This window comes from Canis lupus, chromosome 29 (assembly GCF_003254725.2).
Source record: "Canis lupus dingo isolate Sandy chromosome 29, ASM325472v2, whole genome shotgun sequence".
Classification (NCBI taxonomy): Eukaryota; Metazoa; Chordata; class Mammalia; order Carnivora; family Canidae; genus Canis; species Canis lupus.
In genome coordinates this window covers 32,989,561-33,010,840 of record NC_064271.1, presented here as the reverse complement: position 1 = coordinate 33,010,840, position 21,280 = coordinate 32,989,561, and the positions used below count along the sequence as shown (strand labels likewise).

Genomic DNA, 21,280 nt, shown 5'->3' with positions numbered 1-21,280 from the left:
GTCTACCTCATTTGAATGCTAATTAAACTTGCAGGAAAGGCTTAAATTAGCCTAGAAATATGCAAGAAATCGTGGAAGTTTTGGTTGGTTGATTATGCCAGATCTCCTTGGAAAATTATTGAAATGATCATTAAAAAATAATTAAAAGTGCTGAACTATATTTAAATACCCATTATGTACTTCTACTTCCAGCCAATTGTAATAACTGCCTTTGAAAAATCATTCCAGTTCCTTAGAATTACTTCATGCAAAGAATAAGGAATATGACCCTCTCATAATCATTTCTTCCTGGAGTATCTCTTGGAAAACTAATATTCAGACACTTTTTTAAAATAATTCATAGCTATTTTATTGGTTTTTAAGAGACTGGCATTGATACTGGATTTATCATTAGATATGATCTATCTATGTATATATTCTAAAGTCAGATGACATAGGTGCTGCTAGTTCTAATGCTATCATCTGTCAACCTTATAAATTTGCTCAAGACACTTAACTTTTCAAGACTCTGCTACCAATTTTTAAATATCTTTGACCTCACTGGGATTTTTGCAAGAATTAAATGAGTTAAGGTCCATGAAGATGCTTTGCAGTTATAAAGTAGCATGTTCTGATAGAGCAAATGCAGGTACTGAAATAAGAAACAATGCAAATATCAGATATTCTTATGATTTTTTTAAAATACTATGCAAATGTAAGGTGTTGTTATTAACATTGATATTATGGAAATAACTATAATAAGATCCATCTGTCTTGGAATTTCTACTTTGATCTATCTTTATGAATAAATACATGCTTAATATTCTGCACAACGCAAAATTTAAAAATACTTCTTGCATTGCACTGTTAGGAGATGCATATTCTAGGCTTCCTTTTGCTTCTAATTATTGTCATAGAGCTTTGGCTAGTCAACTGGCCTCACCTGTGCCTTTATTTTTCTTACTATAAATGGAAATAATAGTCTTCCCTTACCCTCCTCGTAAAAGTAATGGGAAGATAAAATGAGAAATTCAATGTCGCAGATATTAACTAAGAGGTAGAGTCTGAAATTCAACCTAACAATTATAATATGACAAGAAATTATTGTTCAGGAAAGGAACGCAACCAGGGTGCTTGAGTGGCTCAATCAGTTGAATATCTGACCTTTGTGGGGCTCTGCACTCATCAGGGCATCTCCTTGAGATTCTCTCCCTCTGCCCCTCCCCTCACTTGTGCTTCCACTGTCCCTCTGTGTGTGTGTGTGTGTGTGTGTGTGTCTATCAAGTAAATAAATCTTAAAAGGGGGGGTGGGGAGGAGAACCCTTTGTATTAAAGGACTTCAAAACTTCCCAGAAAATGGTTTCCCTCATTCATAAATGAGTGCCTATATCATAAGTCCTATGCTCGGTACTAGAACAAAGTAAACATTGTCTCAGCCATCATATAACATAAACTATAATCAACATTGTTTAATCCTGAGTTAATTTCAATGTATGCTAATCTTTTGAAAACATGGCTAACAAGAATATTTAGTGAATTCAAATAACCCAGTCCTGAGACTTTAACACAGCGCTTTTACAAATGACAGATCTTCTAAGCACAACATCTCCAAAGAAACGAGAGCTTTAAATGATAAACTGGACCAGATGGATTTTACAGGTATTCACAGAATTTTACATCCAAACACAGCTGAATACACATTCTTCTCAACTGCACATGGAACTTTCTCCAGAATAGACTGGGGTCACAAATCAGGTCTCAACCAATACCAAAAGATTGGGATTGTCCCCTACTTATTTTCAGACTATAATGCTTTGAAACTTGAACTCAATCACAAGAAGAAATTTGGAAGAAATTCAAACATGTGTAGGTTAAAGATCATCCTGCTAAAAGATGAAAATTTCAATCAGAATATTAGAGAAGAATTAAAAAGATTCATGGAAACTAATGAGAATGAAGATACAACCAGTCAAAATATTTGGGATACAGCAAAAGCAGTTCTAAGAGGGAAATACATCGCAATACAAGCATCCCTCAAAAAATTGGAAAAAACTCAAATACATAAGCTAACCTTGCACCTAAAGGAATTGGAGAAAGAACAGCAAATAAAACCTACACCAAGCAGAAGAAGAGAGTTAATAAAGATTCGAGCAGAACTCAATGAAATAGAGACCAGAAGAACTGTGGAACAGATTAACAAAACCAGGAGTTGGTTCTTTGAAAGAATTAATAAGATAGATAAACCATTAGCAACCCTATTAAAAACAAAAGAGAAAAGACTCAAATTAATAAAATTACGATTGAAAAAGGAGAGAGCACAACCAATATCAAGAAAATACAAAGGATTTTAAAAACATATTATGAACAGCTATATGCCAATAAATTAGGCAATCTAGAAGAAATGGACACATTTCTGGAAAACCACAAACTACCAAAACTGGAAGAGGAAGAAATAGAAAATCTGAACAGACCAATAACCAGGGAGGAAATTGAAGCTGTCATCAAAAACCTCCCAAGACACGAAAGTCCAGGGCCAGATGGCTTCCCAGGGGAATTCTATCAAACGTTTAAAGAAACAATACCTATTCTACTAAAGCTGTTTTGGACAATAGAAAGGGACGGAATACTTCCAAACTCATCTTATGAGGCCAGTATCACCTTAATTCCAAAACCAGACAAAGACCCCACCAAAAAGGAGAATTATAGACCAATATTCCTGATGAACACAGATGCAAAAATTCTCAACAAGATACTAGCCAATAGGATCCAACAGTACATTAAGAAGATTATTCACCATGACTAAGTGGGATTTATCCCCAGATGCAAGGCTGGTCCAACACTCGTAAAGCAACCAACATGATAGATCACATCAACAAGAGAAAAAACAAGAACCGTATGATCCACTCAATAGATGCAGAGAAAAGATTTGACAAAATACAGCATCTATTCCTGATCAAAACTCTTCAGAGTGTAGGGATAGAGGGAACATTCCTTGACATCTTAAAAGCCATCTACAAAAAGCCCACAGCAAATATTCTCAATGGGGAAACACTGGGAGCCTTTCCCCTAAGATCAGGAACACAACAAGGCTGTCCGCTCCCACCACTGCTATTCAATATAGTACTAGAAGTCCTAGCCTCAGCAATCAGGCAACAAAAAGAAATAAAAGGCATTCAAATTGGCAAAGAAGAAGTCAAACTCCCTCTTTGCAGATGACATGATACTTACCTAGAAAACCCAAAAGACTGCATCCCAAGATTGCTAGAACTCATAAAGCAATTTGGCAGCGTGGCAGGATACAAAATCAATGCCCAGAAATCAGTGGCATTTCTATACACTAACAATGAGACTGAAGAAAGAGAAATTAAGGAGTCTATCCCATTTACAATTGCACCCAAAAGCATAAGATACCTAGGAATAAACCTAACCAAACAGGTAAAGGATTTATACCCTAAAAACTACAGAACACTTCTGAAAGAAATTGAGGAAGACACAAAGAGACGGAAAAATATTCCATGCTCCTGGATTGGAAGAATTCATATTGTGAAAATGTCAGTGTTACCCAGGGCAATTTACATGTTTAATGCAATCCCTATCAAAATACCATGGACTTTCTTCAGAGAGTTGGAACAAATCATCTTAAGATTTGTGTGGAATCAGAAAAGATTCCGAATAGCCAGAGGAATATTAAAAAAGAAAACCAGAGCCGGGGGCATCACAATGCCAGATTTCAAGTTGTACTACAAAGCTCTGATCATCAAGACAGTGTGGGACTGGCACAAAAACAGACACATAGATCAATGGAACAGAATAGAGAACCCAGAAATGGGCCTTCAACTCTATGGTCAACTAATATTCGAAAAAGCAGGAAAGACTATCCACTGGAAAAAGGACAGTCTCTTCAATAAATGGTGCTAGGAAAATTGGACAGCCACGGGTAGAAGAATGAAACTAGACCATTCTCTTACACCATAGACAAAGATAAACTCAAAATGAATGAAAGATCTAAATGTGAGTCAAGAATCCATCAAAATCCTAGAGAAGAATACAGGCAACACCCTTTTTGAACTTGGCTACAGCAACTTCTTGCAAGATACATCTATGAAGTCAAGGGAAACAAAAGCAAAATGAAGTATTGGGACTTAATCAAGATAAAAAAGCTTCTGCAGAGCAAAAGAAGCAGTCAATAAAACTAAAAGACAACCTACAGAATGGGAGAAGATATTTGCAAATGACCTATCAGATAAAGGGCTAGTATCCAAGATCTATAAAGAACTTCTTAAACTCAACAGCAAAGAATCAAAGAATCCAGTCATGAAATGGGAAAAAGACATGAACAGAAATTTCACCAAAGAAGACATAGACATAGACATGGCCAACAAGTACATGAGGAAATGCTCCGCATCACTTGCCATCGGGGAAATGCAAATCAAAACCACAATGAGATACCACCTCACACCAGTGAGAATGGGGAAAATTAACAAGGCAGGAAACAACAGATGTTGGAGAAGATGTGGAGAAAGGGGAACCCTCTTGCACTGTTGGTGGGAATGTGAACTGGTGCAGCCACTCTGGAAAACTGTGTGGAGGTTCCTCACAGAGGTAAAAATGGAGCTACCCTATGACCCAGCAATTGCACTGCTGGGGATTTACCCCAAAGATACAGATGCAGGGAAATGGCAGGACACCTGCACCCCAATGTTTATAGTAGCAGTGTCCAACATAGGCAAACTGTGGAAGGAGCCACAATGTCCATCGACAGATGAATGGATACAGATGTGGTCTGTATATACAATGGAATATTACTCAGCCATTAGAAACAACAAATATCCACCATTTGCTTCAACGTGGATGGAACTGGAGGGTATTATGCTGAGTGAAGTAAGTCAATCGGAGAAGGACAAACATTATATGGTCTCATTCATTTGGGGAATGTAAAAAATAGTGAAAGGGAATAAAGGGGAATGGAGAGAAAATGAGTGGGAAATATTAGAGAGGGAGACAGAACATGAGAGACACCTAACTCTGGGAAATGAACAAGGGGTGGTGGAAGGGGAGGTGGGCGGGGGGTTGGGGTGACGGGCACTGAGGGGGGCACTTGACGGGATGAACACTGGGTGTTATGCTATATGTTGGCAAATTGAACTCCAATAAAAAAATTAAAAAAAAAAAACAATCCAGTCCCTTCCTGAACCAAGTTAGTAAATTTATTGTATTCATGATATTATTTTATATCTCAGGGTAATCAAAATCCAATTCACGAAGACTTACAGGTGTCATTATCCAAATAGTTTGCCTAGTATTATACAAACTGGCTTATTTAGAATTTAACACTTTTTCTTCACTCATATGCTATTTAGGTCTCTTGTAAGACATATTAAATTTTTTTGGATCTTGGAGTGAAAAGAGATATTCAAAGGGTCCCACACAAAAAGGGGGGTCCCACAGCCACCCATTAGTTTAGTGATTTGCACGATTCAGCATATTAATTCTTTTGGATCTTGGAGTGAAAAGAGATGTTCAAAGGGTCCCACAGCTACCCATTAGTTTAGTGATTTGCACGATTCAACATAAAGTTACATATATAGCTTAAGATTTCTTATAGCAACACATATAGTGCAGGATAGGAATAAAAAGTTATATGTAGATAAAGACTAGAAAAATCAGGTGCATGCTTCCTAGGTCCTACTTCTGAGAGGGTCATAAGGACACATTTTTCTCTCCCGCTGTAGACCTAAAGAGAAAAAGAAAATGTCTCCACTGAGGGAAGGCCATCAGAGGTCAAAAGTTGTTAAATGGTACTGATCACATAGCTACATGACTAGCCATGATTCAGACTCCAAACCAGATTCCAAATATACATCATAAATCTTTGTGTTTATATTAAACAATGTTGACAGCCTGGTACATCCTATCACACTGCCCCAGGCATACACAATAACACTATTAACCAGTGACTATGTGAACATTCCAGGAGCTTAGTTCTCAGGGCTTGAACAAGTGTCACTGCCGTGGCTCCAAGAATCCCCAGAGATAAGTAAGACTGAGTAAAACAATTGATGCATTAACACTTTCCTTTCAATATGGAACAAGAAAAATAGCTGAAAGGTTTACTGTGCTCAGACATCAGTGTTATAGGCAGAAGGGTAGAGTTGGCCTTTGAATGGCTGTAGCCTATGCCCTTTTGATACACCAAGCACCTTCCTCAAAGCATAGCAGTGAACATCAAAGCCTGAGTGATTATGCTTGCAACCACTTATTTCCTCTACTCATATCCATTCCTGAAACAATGTGCTGACTGAAACATCTTCACCTGTCCAGTGGTAGCATACAGTGCTTATATGTTGGGAAGTGTCACTTTCCTAATTATTTTTGTTCACATGATATGTGCAACCAATGTCTATAACTACCTCAAGTCTTAAGATCATTACTTTTACATTGATGTTTTTTTGCTTTCCTGCTTACATTTATTCCTCGTAAGAGTTTATATTTCTTCATTTGGGACATAATTGTCAAGAGTTAAGTGACTACCATTTCCTCTTTATATTTGGCATACAGGGAGAAATTGGCAAGGAAATGTATATCATCAAGCAAGGAGAAGTCCAAGTTCTTGGAGGTTCTGATGGTGCCCAAGTTCTGGTTACTCTGAAAGCTGGAGCAGTGTTTGGAGAAATCAGGTATTTTAAAGACACATCATAAGTATTGAAGTCTATTATTTGTCATAAAAGAAAAATCTTAGGTCATAAAATAACTAAGGCTCCTGCTTAAACTTGGCAAAGGTTTTATTGTTCTGAGAGCATTGGTATAATGATTTTCACATTTCTACTTATCCCTTCTTCCCACAAAGACCTAGCTCATTCAGCTCTTTAGTCCCAGGACCTAGTCAGTGCCTGGCATAGGGTAAACACCCAGTATATGTTGAATATGTATACATGTGAATGAATGCTGAAAGAAAAGGTTAGTAGTTGTCAGATTGTTAGAAAACTTAAAGTCAGGTTAAGAGAGCAATTTTGAGTAGGCCAAGGAAGTAAACAACACAACACAGGTCTTTTAGGCCATGGTAAGGAATTTGTATTTTACTCTAAATATAAATGGATACCAGTTGAGGATTTTAGGCAAAAGAATGATACACTTTGAATTATGATTTTAAATGACCACTCCAACAGCTACGTGGAGAAGAGACAGTAGAAGAACAAGAATAAAATAGAGGAAACCAATTAAAAGTCAGTTGTAGTGTTTCCAATAAAATATGATGGAGTCTTGGTACTAGGATGCGGGCTCTTAAGGTGAAGAGAAGAGTGTACTGTCAGGCAGTTATTGATATATCAATTTCAGAATTGAGAAAATTGCAATTTCAAGGCACCAATTATCTTGCCCAGGATCATATAGCTGATAAGTGGAAGAGACAACATTCACACCTGAGTTTTGTGGATCAGGGTCCAGTGATCTTTCTACCAGACCACAGAAGAAAGATATTTATCCAAACTCTGACTTCAGAGCTGCTAAGAAGTTATCTTCAGCATTCCAGAGATATGGATAATTTCAGATGACCTCATATTAGTGTATTTCCTTAGAATGTTGGAAGCATATTATTTCTCTGCTGATAATGTGGATTCTATTTTTTTTATTTTGTTCTCCTTGCTTAAAATAGAATGGATACTCCTGTGAGGGTCCTACTTTGGGGCAATGATGGAAACGTTTCTCAGAATGTCCAGTATTTTAGTCCTTTGCTTATTTTCTATTGCTTCTTTACTAGAAGTCCTTGCAAAAGTGATTTAATATTTTAGTGACTTAATAGCCACTGTAATCTTCAAGGTCATAAAACATGCAACAGTCTAATCTGAAGCATTACAGAAATTAATTAGCTGACCTCTCTCAAGGGTTGAGTACTCCTTGAAGAATAAAGCTTTATAAATACAAGTGTGTTAATTGCTGATATTATCATCACAGGAGGAAATACTCTAGGAATAGAATCCAGGTGCTGCTGAGCTGCAATTGAAAAGAATCTTAGGTTTTGACAGTAGCTTCTCAAATAAATCTATTACCACTTGGTTTCTAAGGCCAAATTGAAACCAGTAGACAAGGCAAGCTCTAAACTTGCTCTCAATAGTCTGGTTGGTTTAAAAAAAAAAAAAAACAGTCTGGTTGGTTTAAGCAAAAGGGAGCTTTTTGTCTTGATTCTTTTCTTGGCTATAGTTGAGGAGAAACGGGATGTTCTGGCTCTTCCCAGATACCCACAGGCTTCACAGGCCCACAGCTGTCATACGTCCCTGGAACTCTAATTATTTATTCCAGTGATAGAGGCATGCCTGCCAAACATCTAGATACTGGAAAGATCTGGTGATGGTGTTTACTACTCAAAAATGCTGTGACCTTTGTTAAAATGAACTACATCCAGCACTATCATATAGCTTTTTAATGAACGTTCTTTTCTCTAAGGAAAAAAAAATAAGAAAGAAAAGAATTGAGGACTTTCAAGGACATTATATATTAATCTAAAAGAGCAAACCTCTGACTAAAATAGATTTACAGCCTGTCATGGAGAAAACCCAGACCACACTTCCAATTAATATCTGAAGAGTGCAGACACCCCACTTTTAATAGACAGACCTTGGGTCTGCCAAAAGATGGTCTTATAGTAGTTTAGACTCCATTGTTTTCCTTATGCGTACCCTAGATGCCAAGTTTTATTCACCAAATGTATTTAACCACTTCCTATCCTCCTTCTGCATGTCACCATTCCTGAAACGCACCTGAACTTTTACTATTGGTATTGTTATTGTGATTTTTTTTTAAGATTTTATTTATTTATTCATGAGAGACACACAGAGAGAAAGAGGCAGAGACACAGGCAGAGGGAGAAGCAGGCTCCACGCAGGGAGGCCGACATGGGACTCGATCCCAGGTCTCCAGGATCACGCCCTGGGCTGGAGGCCGCGCTAAACCACTGAGCCACCCGGGCTGCCCGCTATTGTGATTTCAATAGAATTCCTTACTGGTTTCATATCTCTTTGGAATGTCCTCCCCCTGGAAAATATCTACTCACTCTTCAAGACTCAATTCAGGGGTCACCTTCCTGAAGCCATTTCTAACCAACCCCAAAACAACTAGTTGCTCCTTGTTCTATGCTTCCATACTATTTTATTCATGACTTTACTATGGTAGTTACCATTGATTTATACCTAATTTGTCCAGAGGGATCTCCCCAACAGATGAAGCTATTAAAACATAAGAATTAGGACTTTCCATCTTTGGGATGCCTGGGTGGCTCAGCAGTTGAGTGCCTGCCTTTGGCTCAAGGCGTGATCCCAGAGTCCCGGGATGGGGGTCCTACATCGGGCTTCTGCATGGAGCCTGCTTCTCCCTCTGCCTATGTCTCTGCCTCTCTCTCTCTCTCTCTCATGAATAAATAAATAAAATATTTAAAAAAAAAGAACTTTCCATCTCATGTCACCAGCAGCTACATAAAAATAATAAAAATAATACAGTAGGCCAGTAACATCACCAAGGTGGCAAGGTAAGTTCTTCCTGACCTTGCTCCCTGTCATAAGCATAAATAAGAACTATTAGAAAACCAGACACCACTGAGAGAATCCTAGAACACATGGGTGAAGCTGAAACACCCTCTGCACCACAGAAACCAAAATATTGCATTAGAAGGGTAAGAGAAGTGACTACGCAGAGTGACCACATCGCCCCTCCCCAAAGCCAGCATAGCACCCTGCAGAGGTCTCCCCAGAGCCTCCAGTTTCTCCACTGTGAAAAGAGAATCCAAGAAGGACAAACACTCCCCAAGCATTGTGGGAGCCTGTACTCTGATTTTTCACCACAGGAATTGAAGGAGAATCTGTGAGTTTCAACTCCTGGGAATCTGGACTGTGATGGAGAAGAGGTGAGTGGCTTGCAAGAGCCAGCAAGTGGAATTCATACCTGCCATGCCCAATTAGTAATCCCACCCAGAAGCTTTGCAGAACCAAACTGGGAGTGCACTCTGACCAGGGAACTCAGCAAAATGCAGATTTGTCTGAGTCTAATGCTCAAACAGAGAAGTTTGCAAACCTGAGGGCCCCATTTGCCCTCATCCAGGCAAGGAGCTGAGTCAGTATGACCTGCCATGGAGAGTCTTTGGACCCATCTGGCCAGAAGGGCTAGTGACAACTCCTGGAAGCAGTGTGGGTAGTGGCACCCAAGGCAAGAGGTGAGCAGAAAGAGCTGAACACCCCCCAGAAAAGCCAGTCCTAGGCATGGGGCATTCCCATGATACGCACAGGCAGGGGGATTAATTCACAGTCCAGGCTGAAGGTAGCTCTCCTCCCCCACAGAGCCTGTTGAGGAAATTTAGAATAGCCTAGAGCAGTCCCTTTCCCTCCCACTCCAGCAAGAGAGCTAAGACATGGCCCCACTTGCTGTGGAGAGTACTTTCTGGTCCCATCTAACCAATAAGGCTTGGAGACAATACCTGGAAACTACGCTGGCCCAGTGGCACTCAAGCTACTCGATCAAAGTAGGCAGGCAGAGCTGATAGTTGGCAAAGCCAAGCCAATGGCCCTGTTCGGTTAGGGAACTTGGGGTGCAGGTTGGCTTGAGTTCTCAAACAATGATCTGTACCTACTTTAGAGCTGCTTTTCCTGGTGTGCTCAGAGAATCTAATTCACACCCCTGTTTATTGCCGACTACAGCCTTTAGTCTATGCAACTAGGGAACCCAACCAGAGCACGCAGGAAGCTACATAGCCCATTCAGCTGCCCTGTGTACAAGTGGCACTTGAACAGAGAACATGGCCCAGAACTTCTCCCATCTAAAGAGAAAAATCAGTGGCCTCACCTAACCAAAGAATTCAGTACACACTCTGACCTGATTCAGGTCCCCAAACAATAAACTGGGTCCCATCCTGCTACTGTGCTATATCAGGGAAGCTATTTATAGCACCACCTACTACTGAATAGTATACCCAGTCCAGGCCATCTAATAAACGGGACCAGAGAATCCAGGCAACCCTGGAGCCCATCCTACAGCTTCACTTGGATAAGAAACCAAGCCAGCAGTCCTGTCCAACTGTTCTCAGCCAGTGGCACAATCCCCCATCTCCATCCTTAGAATTTGAACAGTGGCAGCACATAAAAATTGACTGTAATAGCAGGACACACTTGCCCAAGGACATACCAGCAGACACCCAGAAACCCAAAATGAACTGACTAGTGAAGAACTGTCTCTGACAAAGCAAACTTACAAAGTCTGGAATTGGAGCCCAGTTATTAAAATGTGCAGATAATATTGTAAGAACTCAAGGATCATGGAAAATCAGGTAAATATGACAGCACCAAAGGAAATTAATAAAGCTCTAATAACTGATCCTAAAGAAACAGAGATCTATGAACTGTCAGACAAAGAATTCAAAATAATCCTTTTAAGAAAGTTCAGCAAACTACAAGGAAACATGGATACACGATTAAACAAAATTAGGAAAACAATGCATAAGCAAAATAAGAAGTTCAACCAAAGAAATAGAATGATAAAAAAAACAAATACATGAGTTGAAAAACACAGTAATTGAACTGAAGAATTCAATAGACAGTTTCAAAAATAGATTCAACCATACAGAAGTATCAGTGTGATCTATGGGATATGACTTTGAAAATTACCCAGAAGAGCAAAGAGAAAAAAGAGGGGAAAAAATGGGAAAAAGCCTACAGAAATTATAGGACACAATGATGTCTCGATACACTAACCCTTAATTATTTTATAATGACCTTCTTTGTCTCCTTTTTACCATTTTTAACTTAAAGTCTATTTTGTCTGATATAAATATAGCTACACTAACGCAAAAAAGATAACTACAACCTCATGTTCATTGCAGCAGTGTTTACAATAGCCAAACTATGGAAATAACCTAAGAATCCACTGATGGATGGATAAAGAAATTATATTCATATATATGTGAATATTATTCAGCTATAAGAAATCTTGCTTTTTGCAATAATGTGGATGGACTCTGAAGGCATTATGCTAAGTGAAATAGGTCAGGACAGAGAAAGAAAAGTATTCTATGATCTCAGGTATATGTAGAATCTTAAAAATAAAAGAAGAAAATATTCATAAAAAAGATTTGTGATTACCAGAGGCAGAGAGTGGGAGGAAAGGATATTGGAGAAAAGTGGTCAAAAGGTACAAACTTCCAGTTGTAAGATAAATAGGTACTAGAGTTGTAATAAACAACACGATAACTACAGCTAACGCTTCTGTGTGATAGGTAGGAGAGTTGTTAAGAGAGTAAATCCTAAGAGTTCCCATCACAAGAAAATTTTTTCCTTTTTTTTCCTTTTTTCTTTCTTTTCTTTATATTGTACCTATATGAGCAGATGAATGTAAGTTAACCTACTGTAGTAACCACTTTATGATATATGTAAATCAAATCATCATGCAATATGCCTTAAATTTATACGCTGATGCATGTCAATTGTTTCTCAATGAACCTAGAATTAAAAACCTATACAATAAATATTGATTTTCACTGATATCCTGCCTCCTTTCAAAAATAATTCGTAGGTATAAAATTATATCCAGGATCCCTTACAGCATAATGTAAAGTGCCATGCACTGCGGTACCTGGATGGCTCAGTCAGTTGAGCATCTGCCTTCAGCTCAGTTCATGATCTCAGGATCCTGGGATTGAGCCTCCAGTCAGGCTCCCTGCTCAGTGGGGGACCTGCTTCTCTCTGCCACTTCCCCTGCTTGTGCTCTCTCAAGATCCTTCTCTCTGTCTCTCTCTGTTGAATAAATAAATAAAACCTTAAAAAAGAGAAAGAAAGAAAGAAAGAAAGAAAGAAAGAAAGAAAGAAAGAAAGAAAGAAAGAAAGAAAGAAAGAAAGAAAGAAAAAGAAAGAAAGAAAGAAAGAAAGAAAGAAAGAAAGAAAGAAAGAAAGAAAGAAAGAAAGAAGCCATGCATGACATGGTAAACAAGAATGGCAAACAAGACACAACTGCTTCCCTGAAGAGCCTTACAAATAGATGAGACAAGGAAATAAAAGATTCCAATACCAGGTGGTGAAATATATGGATTGCATCCAATGATGGAGTATACACAAGATTTTATAGAGTAGAAGGCTTCAAAATGACCAATATCCCCTGAATTTCTTGAGCTTGTTTGGGAACTGAGGAAAGATTTCAGCGCTCCTCAAATGGCACATGCAGACAATAATATGTGCACAATGTCAATCCTGGTAGTCCCTACTATAGGATATATAAAGGATTATTCACATAATGCCTGTAGTGGTTGCATGGTGACCCCCAGAAAGATACATCCATGCCCTAACCTCTGGAACTTATGAATGTAATCTTACTTGAGGATGGGGGAAGCCTCTTTACAGATGTAATTAAGTTAAAGATCTCAAGACAAGATCATTCTCAATTATCTGGATGGCCCATAAATCAAATGATAAGTGTCCTCACTTGAGACAGAAGAGGAAGACACACAGACACAGGAGGATGAGAGAAAGGCCATCTGAAGACTGAGGCAGAAATTGGAATTATGTAGTCACAGCCAAGGAATTCCTGGAGCCACCAGGAGTGGCAAGAAAGAGGCAAGAAAACATTCTTCCCTAGATTCTTTGGAGGGAGCCCAGCATTCCCAATACCTTGATTTAGGACTTCAGGCCTCCAGAATTGTGAGAGAATACATTTTTATGGTTTTTGTTGTTGTAAGTCACTGGTTTTGTGTCAGTCTGTTAAAGCAGCCCTAGGAAAAAAATACCAAACTCCTTAAATTGTTAAATTTAAAATTTTTTACTGGGAAATAAAAAGGCATGCTTGACACCTCCCTCTATTCACCCTACATGGCCAGTGCACCTCCAAGACCTATCAATCTTACCTTCTTGGTATGTCTCCAATCATTTGCATCTTACCATCTCCATTGATCCTGCTTTGGTCCAAACCACCTCCACCTCTCATTAGACAACTGTAGTGGCCTACTCTGCATCTCCTACTCCAGTACCCACATCTTCTGCAATCCAGTCTCCACTCTGCAGCCAGAGAGATCTTTTGGAAACCCACAGATATGATCATGTCCCTGCCCTTGTGCTTAAAACAATTTAATGCTTTTATACTGTTTTTAGGAATAAGAACAAGGTCTGGCCTACAAGGTCCTACAGAAGCTAGCCACTGCCCACATCTCTACTTCACATTGCACCCCACTCCCTGTGCTCTCTTTAGTTCAAACTTCAGTTCCCTGAATATATCACATGTCCTATGACCATGGGGAGTTTTTCACACATGCTGATACCGCTGTCTGGACACTTTCTTGCCTCCTTTACTTAATCTCAGCTTCTTTCAGAACTTCCTATTCTCACTACAGGAACCTCCCAGTTCTCCTTGCTGTGTGCTCTGGTCAGACTATATTCGTTTCTTTCTGAGAACTTATCTTTCTAATTATGTCCTCACTGGTGCATTTATTTCTTTGATGTTTTTCTTCCTCACTAAATTGTAAGCACCAGGACTACTGTGAATTGTAAGCACCAGGAATGGTTGTGCCATTCGTGCTCTGCATCAAGATGTCCAGTGAGGGACCATACTCCACTCCTGACTCATGATCCCTGCTATTGTGCTCTTCTTCATGCACAGGTACTCTTTACTTTGCAAATGGGAGCATTTTTCTGGCCAAGCTTTGTGCCCATAGGACTGCATGTTCCCAGAAAAGCTACATTTTTCTATTTTGCACAAAGGCACAGGTTTCCAGGGACAATAGCAGACATCACATTTGGTTTGTTCTCCCTCAATTCCCAGCCCTTAGGGCAGTGCCTGGCCCACATAGTACCTAATAAATAGTTATTCGATAAATAAGTGAATGTAATTATCTTTCTATCTTTGCATATTTATTAATACACAATCATTTTTGTCATGAATATGCATATTCATTCAGCCTTTTGCCCTTTTCGTCAATTTTTATTATTAAGAATAGCACTGCTGTGTTTATCTTTATAAAATTACTTTACTTTTTTTTCTTTGAGGTTTATTCCCAAAAGTGAAATAACTAGGTCAAAAGGTAGAAACATTTCTATAACTCTTGTAAAATATGGGCAGATTATTTTCCAGAAAAATTGAATCACGCAATGTATAGCTATTTTTCCCTACCATCACTGCTATTACTTTATTATTCTCATTGGTTTTGCATTTTAATAGGTTGTTTTAATTTACACTCTTTCTAAATAGTGCCTGGAAAATAATAGGTCCACAATAAACATTTTCTAAATGAATTAATTTTCTATGGACCTATTTATTTTCATAAATGTGATTATTTATTTACCTTCTGTATTTCTTTTTTCACCATCCTTTTTTCATCATATGTAACACATTATTGAGTAGAATTTAGACATTGACGTATTTTTATATTTTTTTATTTAAATTCAATTAGCCAACATGAAGTGCATACTTAGTTTTAGATGTGGTATCCAATGATTTATCACATTTATCAATGATATAACACCCGGTGCTTACATCATGTTTTAGATAGTGTAATCTTCATTTAAAATATTTAAATTCTAATGTTTCACTGGTTTTATTGGTCAAACCATCCATTCCCAGGATGCTTTTTTGATATTTACTTTGTATCATTGTGAAAAGGCCAGATTTTTGAAAAAATAATTTTAACCTTTTTTTCCCTCATGTTTCCCTATTTCTCCTGAACACTCAGTTTTTAAAATAGGAGTACCAGAGAATACTTCTAGTTCGACGATGTTAATTCCATGTTCTTACTCTTCATCAGACTAATTCTCTTATCGCTTACCCCTCACCGCCTGATGCCACCCTCAACCCCTTTCCCTAAAGACAGAAAGAGCAGCTTCACTAGAACATGAGCAAGGGTAAGAAATCTTGGTTAATATTGAGAAAGAAAATTCTTCATTTTTTTTCCTATCGCAAACCTGTAAATACTTTCTGTATTAAAAATACGTATTTGTATTTTCACTACATCCTTTTGTAGACCATCTCTTAGATTGTGAACCAACTTTTTACTTAAAGCAAAAAGCAAATCTCATCTAAGTTTCACAATATTCCTGTGAACAACTCTATTATCAGTACCATTATTAAAACATGTATTCAAATATCCTAAGGATACCTCCTAAAGTAACTTTGTCTGGTGTCTCTAATTCTATGAAAATCAAGGTTCCTTACCACATTTAGAACAGCAGAGAGGAAGTCCAGGTTCTAACAGTCAGATGTTGACATAGCTTATCATGCCAGCCTGACCAGCTTCCTCCTTTATTTTTTCTAAAGTCCATGGGCAAATAAATATGTGTCATTAAAATAACACCAATGACTTCATTGGCAGCAGTAGAGTTCAAGTGTAAAGAAAAGGTCTCTTGATTAATCAACTCTGGTCTTACATTTGAATTTTAACAATGAAACTCATAGTATATGTTGTCTAATAAGTTGCTTCATGAATTCTGGACCTCAGTTATTATGTCAATAGGTATAGGTAAGAACTTATATCACCATATTAGTGTGGTCGTTAATATACGTCATTGTTAGTTATTTTGACTCCAAAAAACCTCTTAGATAAGCTAATATATAGTATGTTTGATATGGTATTTTTAGCCAGAGTATAAATTGAAGAGTATTCTCCTGAGCACTTGAAAGTATACCAGTAAACAGGGCATGGAATAAAATGTACATATTATTCTTGTTTTCCTTTCCACATCCTTAGAATCTTTACCTAGATTCTTCGTTGTTCATCCACCTCCTCTGAGGCCAGAGGAACTCTATTATCAAGACCTGCTAGGGGAAAAAGGGCTTTGTGGTTTGTATCAGTGAAATCTAAACTTTCTAACTTTGATGAAAGTCCACACATACAGATTTGTCTCAAACTATTAAAAAAAAATTCTAGGCTAACATGTGTTTGCCTTGCAGTGGTTTTATGAATATCAAAGTATCTGCAAAGAGCAAGCAGCTTGGGCAGAGGTGACACTAGAACATCCTCTGATATTTGCTCACCTACAAAAGTTTTGTTAGAATTTATTTTTAGTGAAGTGGTAAAAATTTTCAAGCAACGAAATGTTTTCCAATAACAATGAAAAGGATAAAAGAGTATCTCAGAAAAAAGCTACACAGATGATCTAACCTCCTGCCCTCTGAATATAATCCACTTGGAAATTTGCTTAATGAGAACAGACATTTGAAGTTTTAATCTCCCACTCAGCATTGGATATGATACTCTTTCCATTGACTATATTCAAAGAGAGTTTTATTTCTATTCCAGGAAATGATTCTAAACAGAAAAAAAAATGCTTTTAAACCAAAAATATCTTTATTTTAGGAAACACTCTCATTTTTTACATTTAAAGGATTTGCCATTTGAGGTTTTTTTCACAATTTATTAATTTATTTTAGAGAGAGAGAGTGCGAGCAGGGGGAGGGACGTAGGGAGAGGGAGAGAGAGAATCCCAAGCAGACTCCCCGCTGAGCATGGAGCACGATGCAGGGCTCTACTTTACAACCCCAAGATCATGACCAGAGCCAAAATCAAGAGTCAGACACTTAACGAACTGAGCGACCCAGGCACCCTGCATCTGCCAATTTGAACTGCATTTACCTTTTTAAGAATCTTTATATGAGTTTGCATCCCAACTCCACAACTTATGAGTGACTCTGGGGAAGTTATTCAGCTAAGACTTCATTTCTTCATCAGTCAAAATGGATTAATAATAATATATACCTATACCATAGGGTTGGAAAGCATTATATGTATTAATACATAAAAAAGAATGTAGAAGGTCCCTGGGTGGCTCAGTCCGTTAAGCATTGGACTCTTGGGTTTAGCTCAGGTCATATCTCAAGGTTGTGAGATTGAGCCCCACCTCATGCTCTGCAATGAGCATGGGGCCTGCTTGAGATTCTCTCTCATTCCCTTTCCTTCTGCCCCTCCCCTACTTGCACTCTCTCTTAAATAAATAAAATCTCTTTTCTCTTAAATAAATAAAATCTTTAAACGAAAAAAAGAACTAAAAAAAAAGACCTTAGAAAAATACCTAACTCATAGTAAGCACTCAAAAATATTAGCTAGTAATATTACTGTATTTGCTACTCTAACACCCGTCACCCACACTTATCCCACTCCTCGATTATAAACAATTAATGGATAGATGTTAATCATCTTTATAGTCAGAGAAGTTAGCCTTGTATCTCGCTCATTATGGAATATGGCCTTTCTAAACACTCCTAATTTATCTCTAATTTCTCTTTTGCTTTTCAATTTATACCGTGAATGCCTTACATTCTCCCACATGATAGGCTCTAAGGCATAATGTTCTGTACAATCACAAACTCATAAAAAAGACTATCAAAAGTCCAGCTGAGAAAAGCAATGTTTAAGGGGATTATTTGTACTGTGTATATTCTAGGTGCAACAAAGAGAAAATAAGTTACCTGGAACACATCATATTGATGCCCCTCCTCACCTACAGAATTATTCTTACTGAAGTGAATTTTAGAGTGATATGCAGCCTTTACTGAGGACGATATGACTGTTTTAGCAAACTTATTTTTGTATCTATCATAAAAATATAAGAATAGTGTTCACCATTTATATGTGGTCTCTCTACTAAGCCAATTAAGAGACATTTTTATCTGCCTTAAAACCAAGAATTCATCCATTTTTATGGTATAAAAGACTTAGAGTCAAATTTGAAGCCCTCTTATAGCAAAGTTTGCATTTTTGCATGAATCCTATTTAATGTTTCCATTCTTGTTTTTCTTTTGCTCTTCCATTCAATTTATGCCCAATTCATGCCCCTCTGCATTCTACTTATTTGTGTGAGTGCTTTCTGGATACACTAGCTCTGCTAAAAAGTGTGGTGCAGGCTGTGCACTGCACAACTCCAGTTAGCTCCAGTCACATAGTCTATGTATGCAGTGCACAACTTATGATGCCATATGTGGCAACTCTGGAAAAAGGCTGAGAATAAATGACTGACTAGGAACTATCTGAATATTCTAGCTCTCTGTGATTTGTATATATCATATATATATTATATATAAATTATATATACATACATACACATATGTGATCTCCATGTTACTATTTATTTCTGCAATTACAGAGTTTTGCACATATAGGTTCTCTCATCCTGAGTATACCTTCTCTTTCTGACAGTCACACAACTGGTTTCACTTACTTATCCACACACTAGTGCTATGTATAGTACTACTAGTACTATGATGGTTAATTTTATGTGTCAACTTAACTAGACTAAGAGATGTCCAGATAGCTGATTAAACATTATTTCTGGGTGTGTCTGTGAGGGTGTTTAGGAAAGAGATTAGCATTTGAAGAGATTGAGTAAAGAAGATCATCCTCACTAATGCAGGTGGGATCATCCAATCCACTGAAGTACTGAGAAGGCGAAGGAAAGGCTAAGTCGCTCTCTCTGTTTAAGCTGAGACATCCTTCTTCTCTTGCCCTTAGACATCAGCTATCAACACTCTTGGTTCTTGGACTTTCAGGCCCAGACCTGGATTTACACTAAAGCCTTCCCCATAATCCCTCTTAGTCCAATTACACCACCAGCTTTCCTGGTTCTCCAGCTTGCAGATGGCAGATTGTAGGACTTCTCAGCCTCCATAACAATTCCCGTAATAAATCTCCTCTTATGTATATCTGTATATATCCTATTTTTTCTGTTTTTCTGAAGAACCTCAAGTAATACAAAGTTATATTTATTATAACTTGTTACAGTTATATACTACAAATTAGAGTTTAAAATTTTTCAGCCAGGGATGCCTGGGTGGCTTGGTTGGTTAGACATCTACCTTCAGCTCAGGTCATGATCCCAGGGTCCTGAGATTGAGCCCTGAATTGGGCTCCCTGCTCAGTGGAAGGTCTGCTTCTCCCTCTGCTGCTCCCCCTGCTTGTGTTCTTTTTCTTTCTATCTCTTTTAAATAATTTTTTTTAATCTTTAAAATTTTTCAACCAGGGCTGTGGAGAAAGGAGAACCCTCTTACACTGTAAGTAAGAATGCAAGCTCATGCAGCCACTCTGGAAAACAGTATGGAGGTTCCTCAAAAAGTTGAAAATAGAGTTACCCTATGATCCAGTGATTGCACTACTGGGTATTTACCTCAGAGATACAAATGTAGTGATCCAAAGAGGCACCTACACCCCAATGTTTATAACAGCAAAGCTCACAATAGCCAAACTATGGAAAGAGCCCAGATGTCTATCCACAAATGAGTGGATAAAGATGTGGTATATATATATACATATATATATATATATATATATATATATGTATATATATACACCCACACACACACACACACACACACAATGGAATACTACTCAGTCATCAAAAACATGAAATCTTGCCATTTGCAATGACATGGATGGAACTAGAGGGCATTATGCTAAGCGAAATAAGTCGATAAGAGAAAGACAATTATCATAGGATCTCACTCATATGTGGAATTTAAGAAACAAAACAGTATCATAGGAGAAGAGAGGAAAAAATAAAACAAGATGAAATTGGAGAGGGAGACAAACCATAAGAGACTCTTGATCATAGGAAACAAAGAGGGTTGCTGGAGGGGAGGGGAAAAGAAGGAGGGCGTAACTGGGTGATGAACATTCAGGAAGGCATGTGATGTAATGAGCACTGGGTATTATATAAGACTAATGAATCACTGAACCCTACCTCTGAAACTAATAATACATTATATATTAATTAACTGAATTAAAGTAAAAATTTGAAAGAAATGTCATGGAACTATATACTTAAAATGAGTATAATTTTTAGTATGTAAATTATACTTCCATAAAGCCATTAAAATATCATCTAAAATAAATAAATAAAATTTCTCAGCCAGGAATTTTACCTAATAACACCTTCTTCATAATTAAATATAAAGAGTCTATAAACACCTATTTCTCCCTAAAAATAATCATATACTTATATTAGGTAGTAAAAGATGGCCTTGTTTCCTAAAAGAGTGAGTAAGTAACCTGCTTAGAAATACACATAATAAATGGTAGTTACGTGATTCCAAAGTCTGTATTATTTCCACAAAACCATACCAGCCTTTAATAATTCTTTTGCCATACTTTACCTCACTGCATTGAGTACATGGTAGGTGCTTAATAAATACTCACATGATTGAAGTGAAAATCAAAAAGATCTTTAAGTTATTGTCTAAGGTCACAGCACACAGAGATGGATCTAGAATTAGAATCCATTCCTTTTTTCCTGGGCCATTGCTCTGTTCACTATTTTTTGACCTAGAGACACTTACCATTAACCTCAACTATTTATCCGCTAGT

The 21,280-nt window shown here is 37.7% G+C and overlaps 1 protein-coding gene and 1 long non-coding RNA gene across 13 annotated transcripts in view; both read left to right on the top strand.

Moving 5' to 3' along the window:
* The window catches only part of CNGB3 (cyclic nucleotide gated channel subunit beta 3), a 247,129-nt gene that overhangs the window by 212,152 nt on the left and 13,697 nt on the right, over positions 1-21,280 (top strand). For all 11 annotated transcript variants that reach the window (XR_003130386.3, XR_004810395.2, XM_025433545.3 and 8 more), the window contains one exon: positions 6,538-6,656. Coding sequence is in view for 9 of the 11 variants with exons in the window: in XM_025433545.3 (XP_025289330.1) it covers positions 6,538-6,656 (119 nt within the window). In the remaining 2 variants the exon portion in view is untranslated. The remainder of the gene's footprint in view (positions 1-6,537; positions 6,657-21,280) is intronic.
* On the top strand, positions 12,778-19,375 carry LOC112650711 (uncharacterized). 2 transcript variants are annotated; one of them, XR_004810400.2, is made up of 3 exons: positions 12,778-14,595; positions 15,737-15,833; positions 19,279-19,375. It is a non-coding gene; the product is annotated as an uncharacterized LOC112650711 (long non-coding RNA). The 2 variants fall into 2 exon arrangements; XR_003130389.2 differs by having other exon boundaries at positions 19,335-19,365.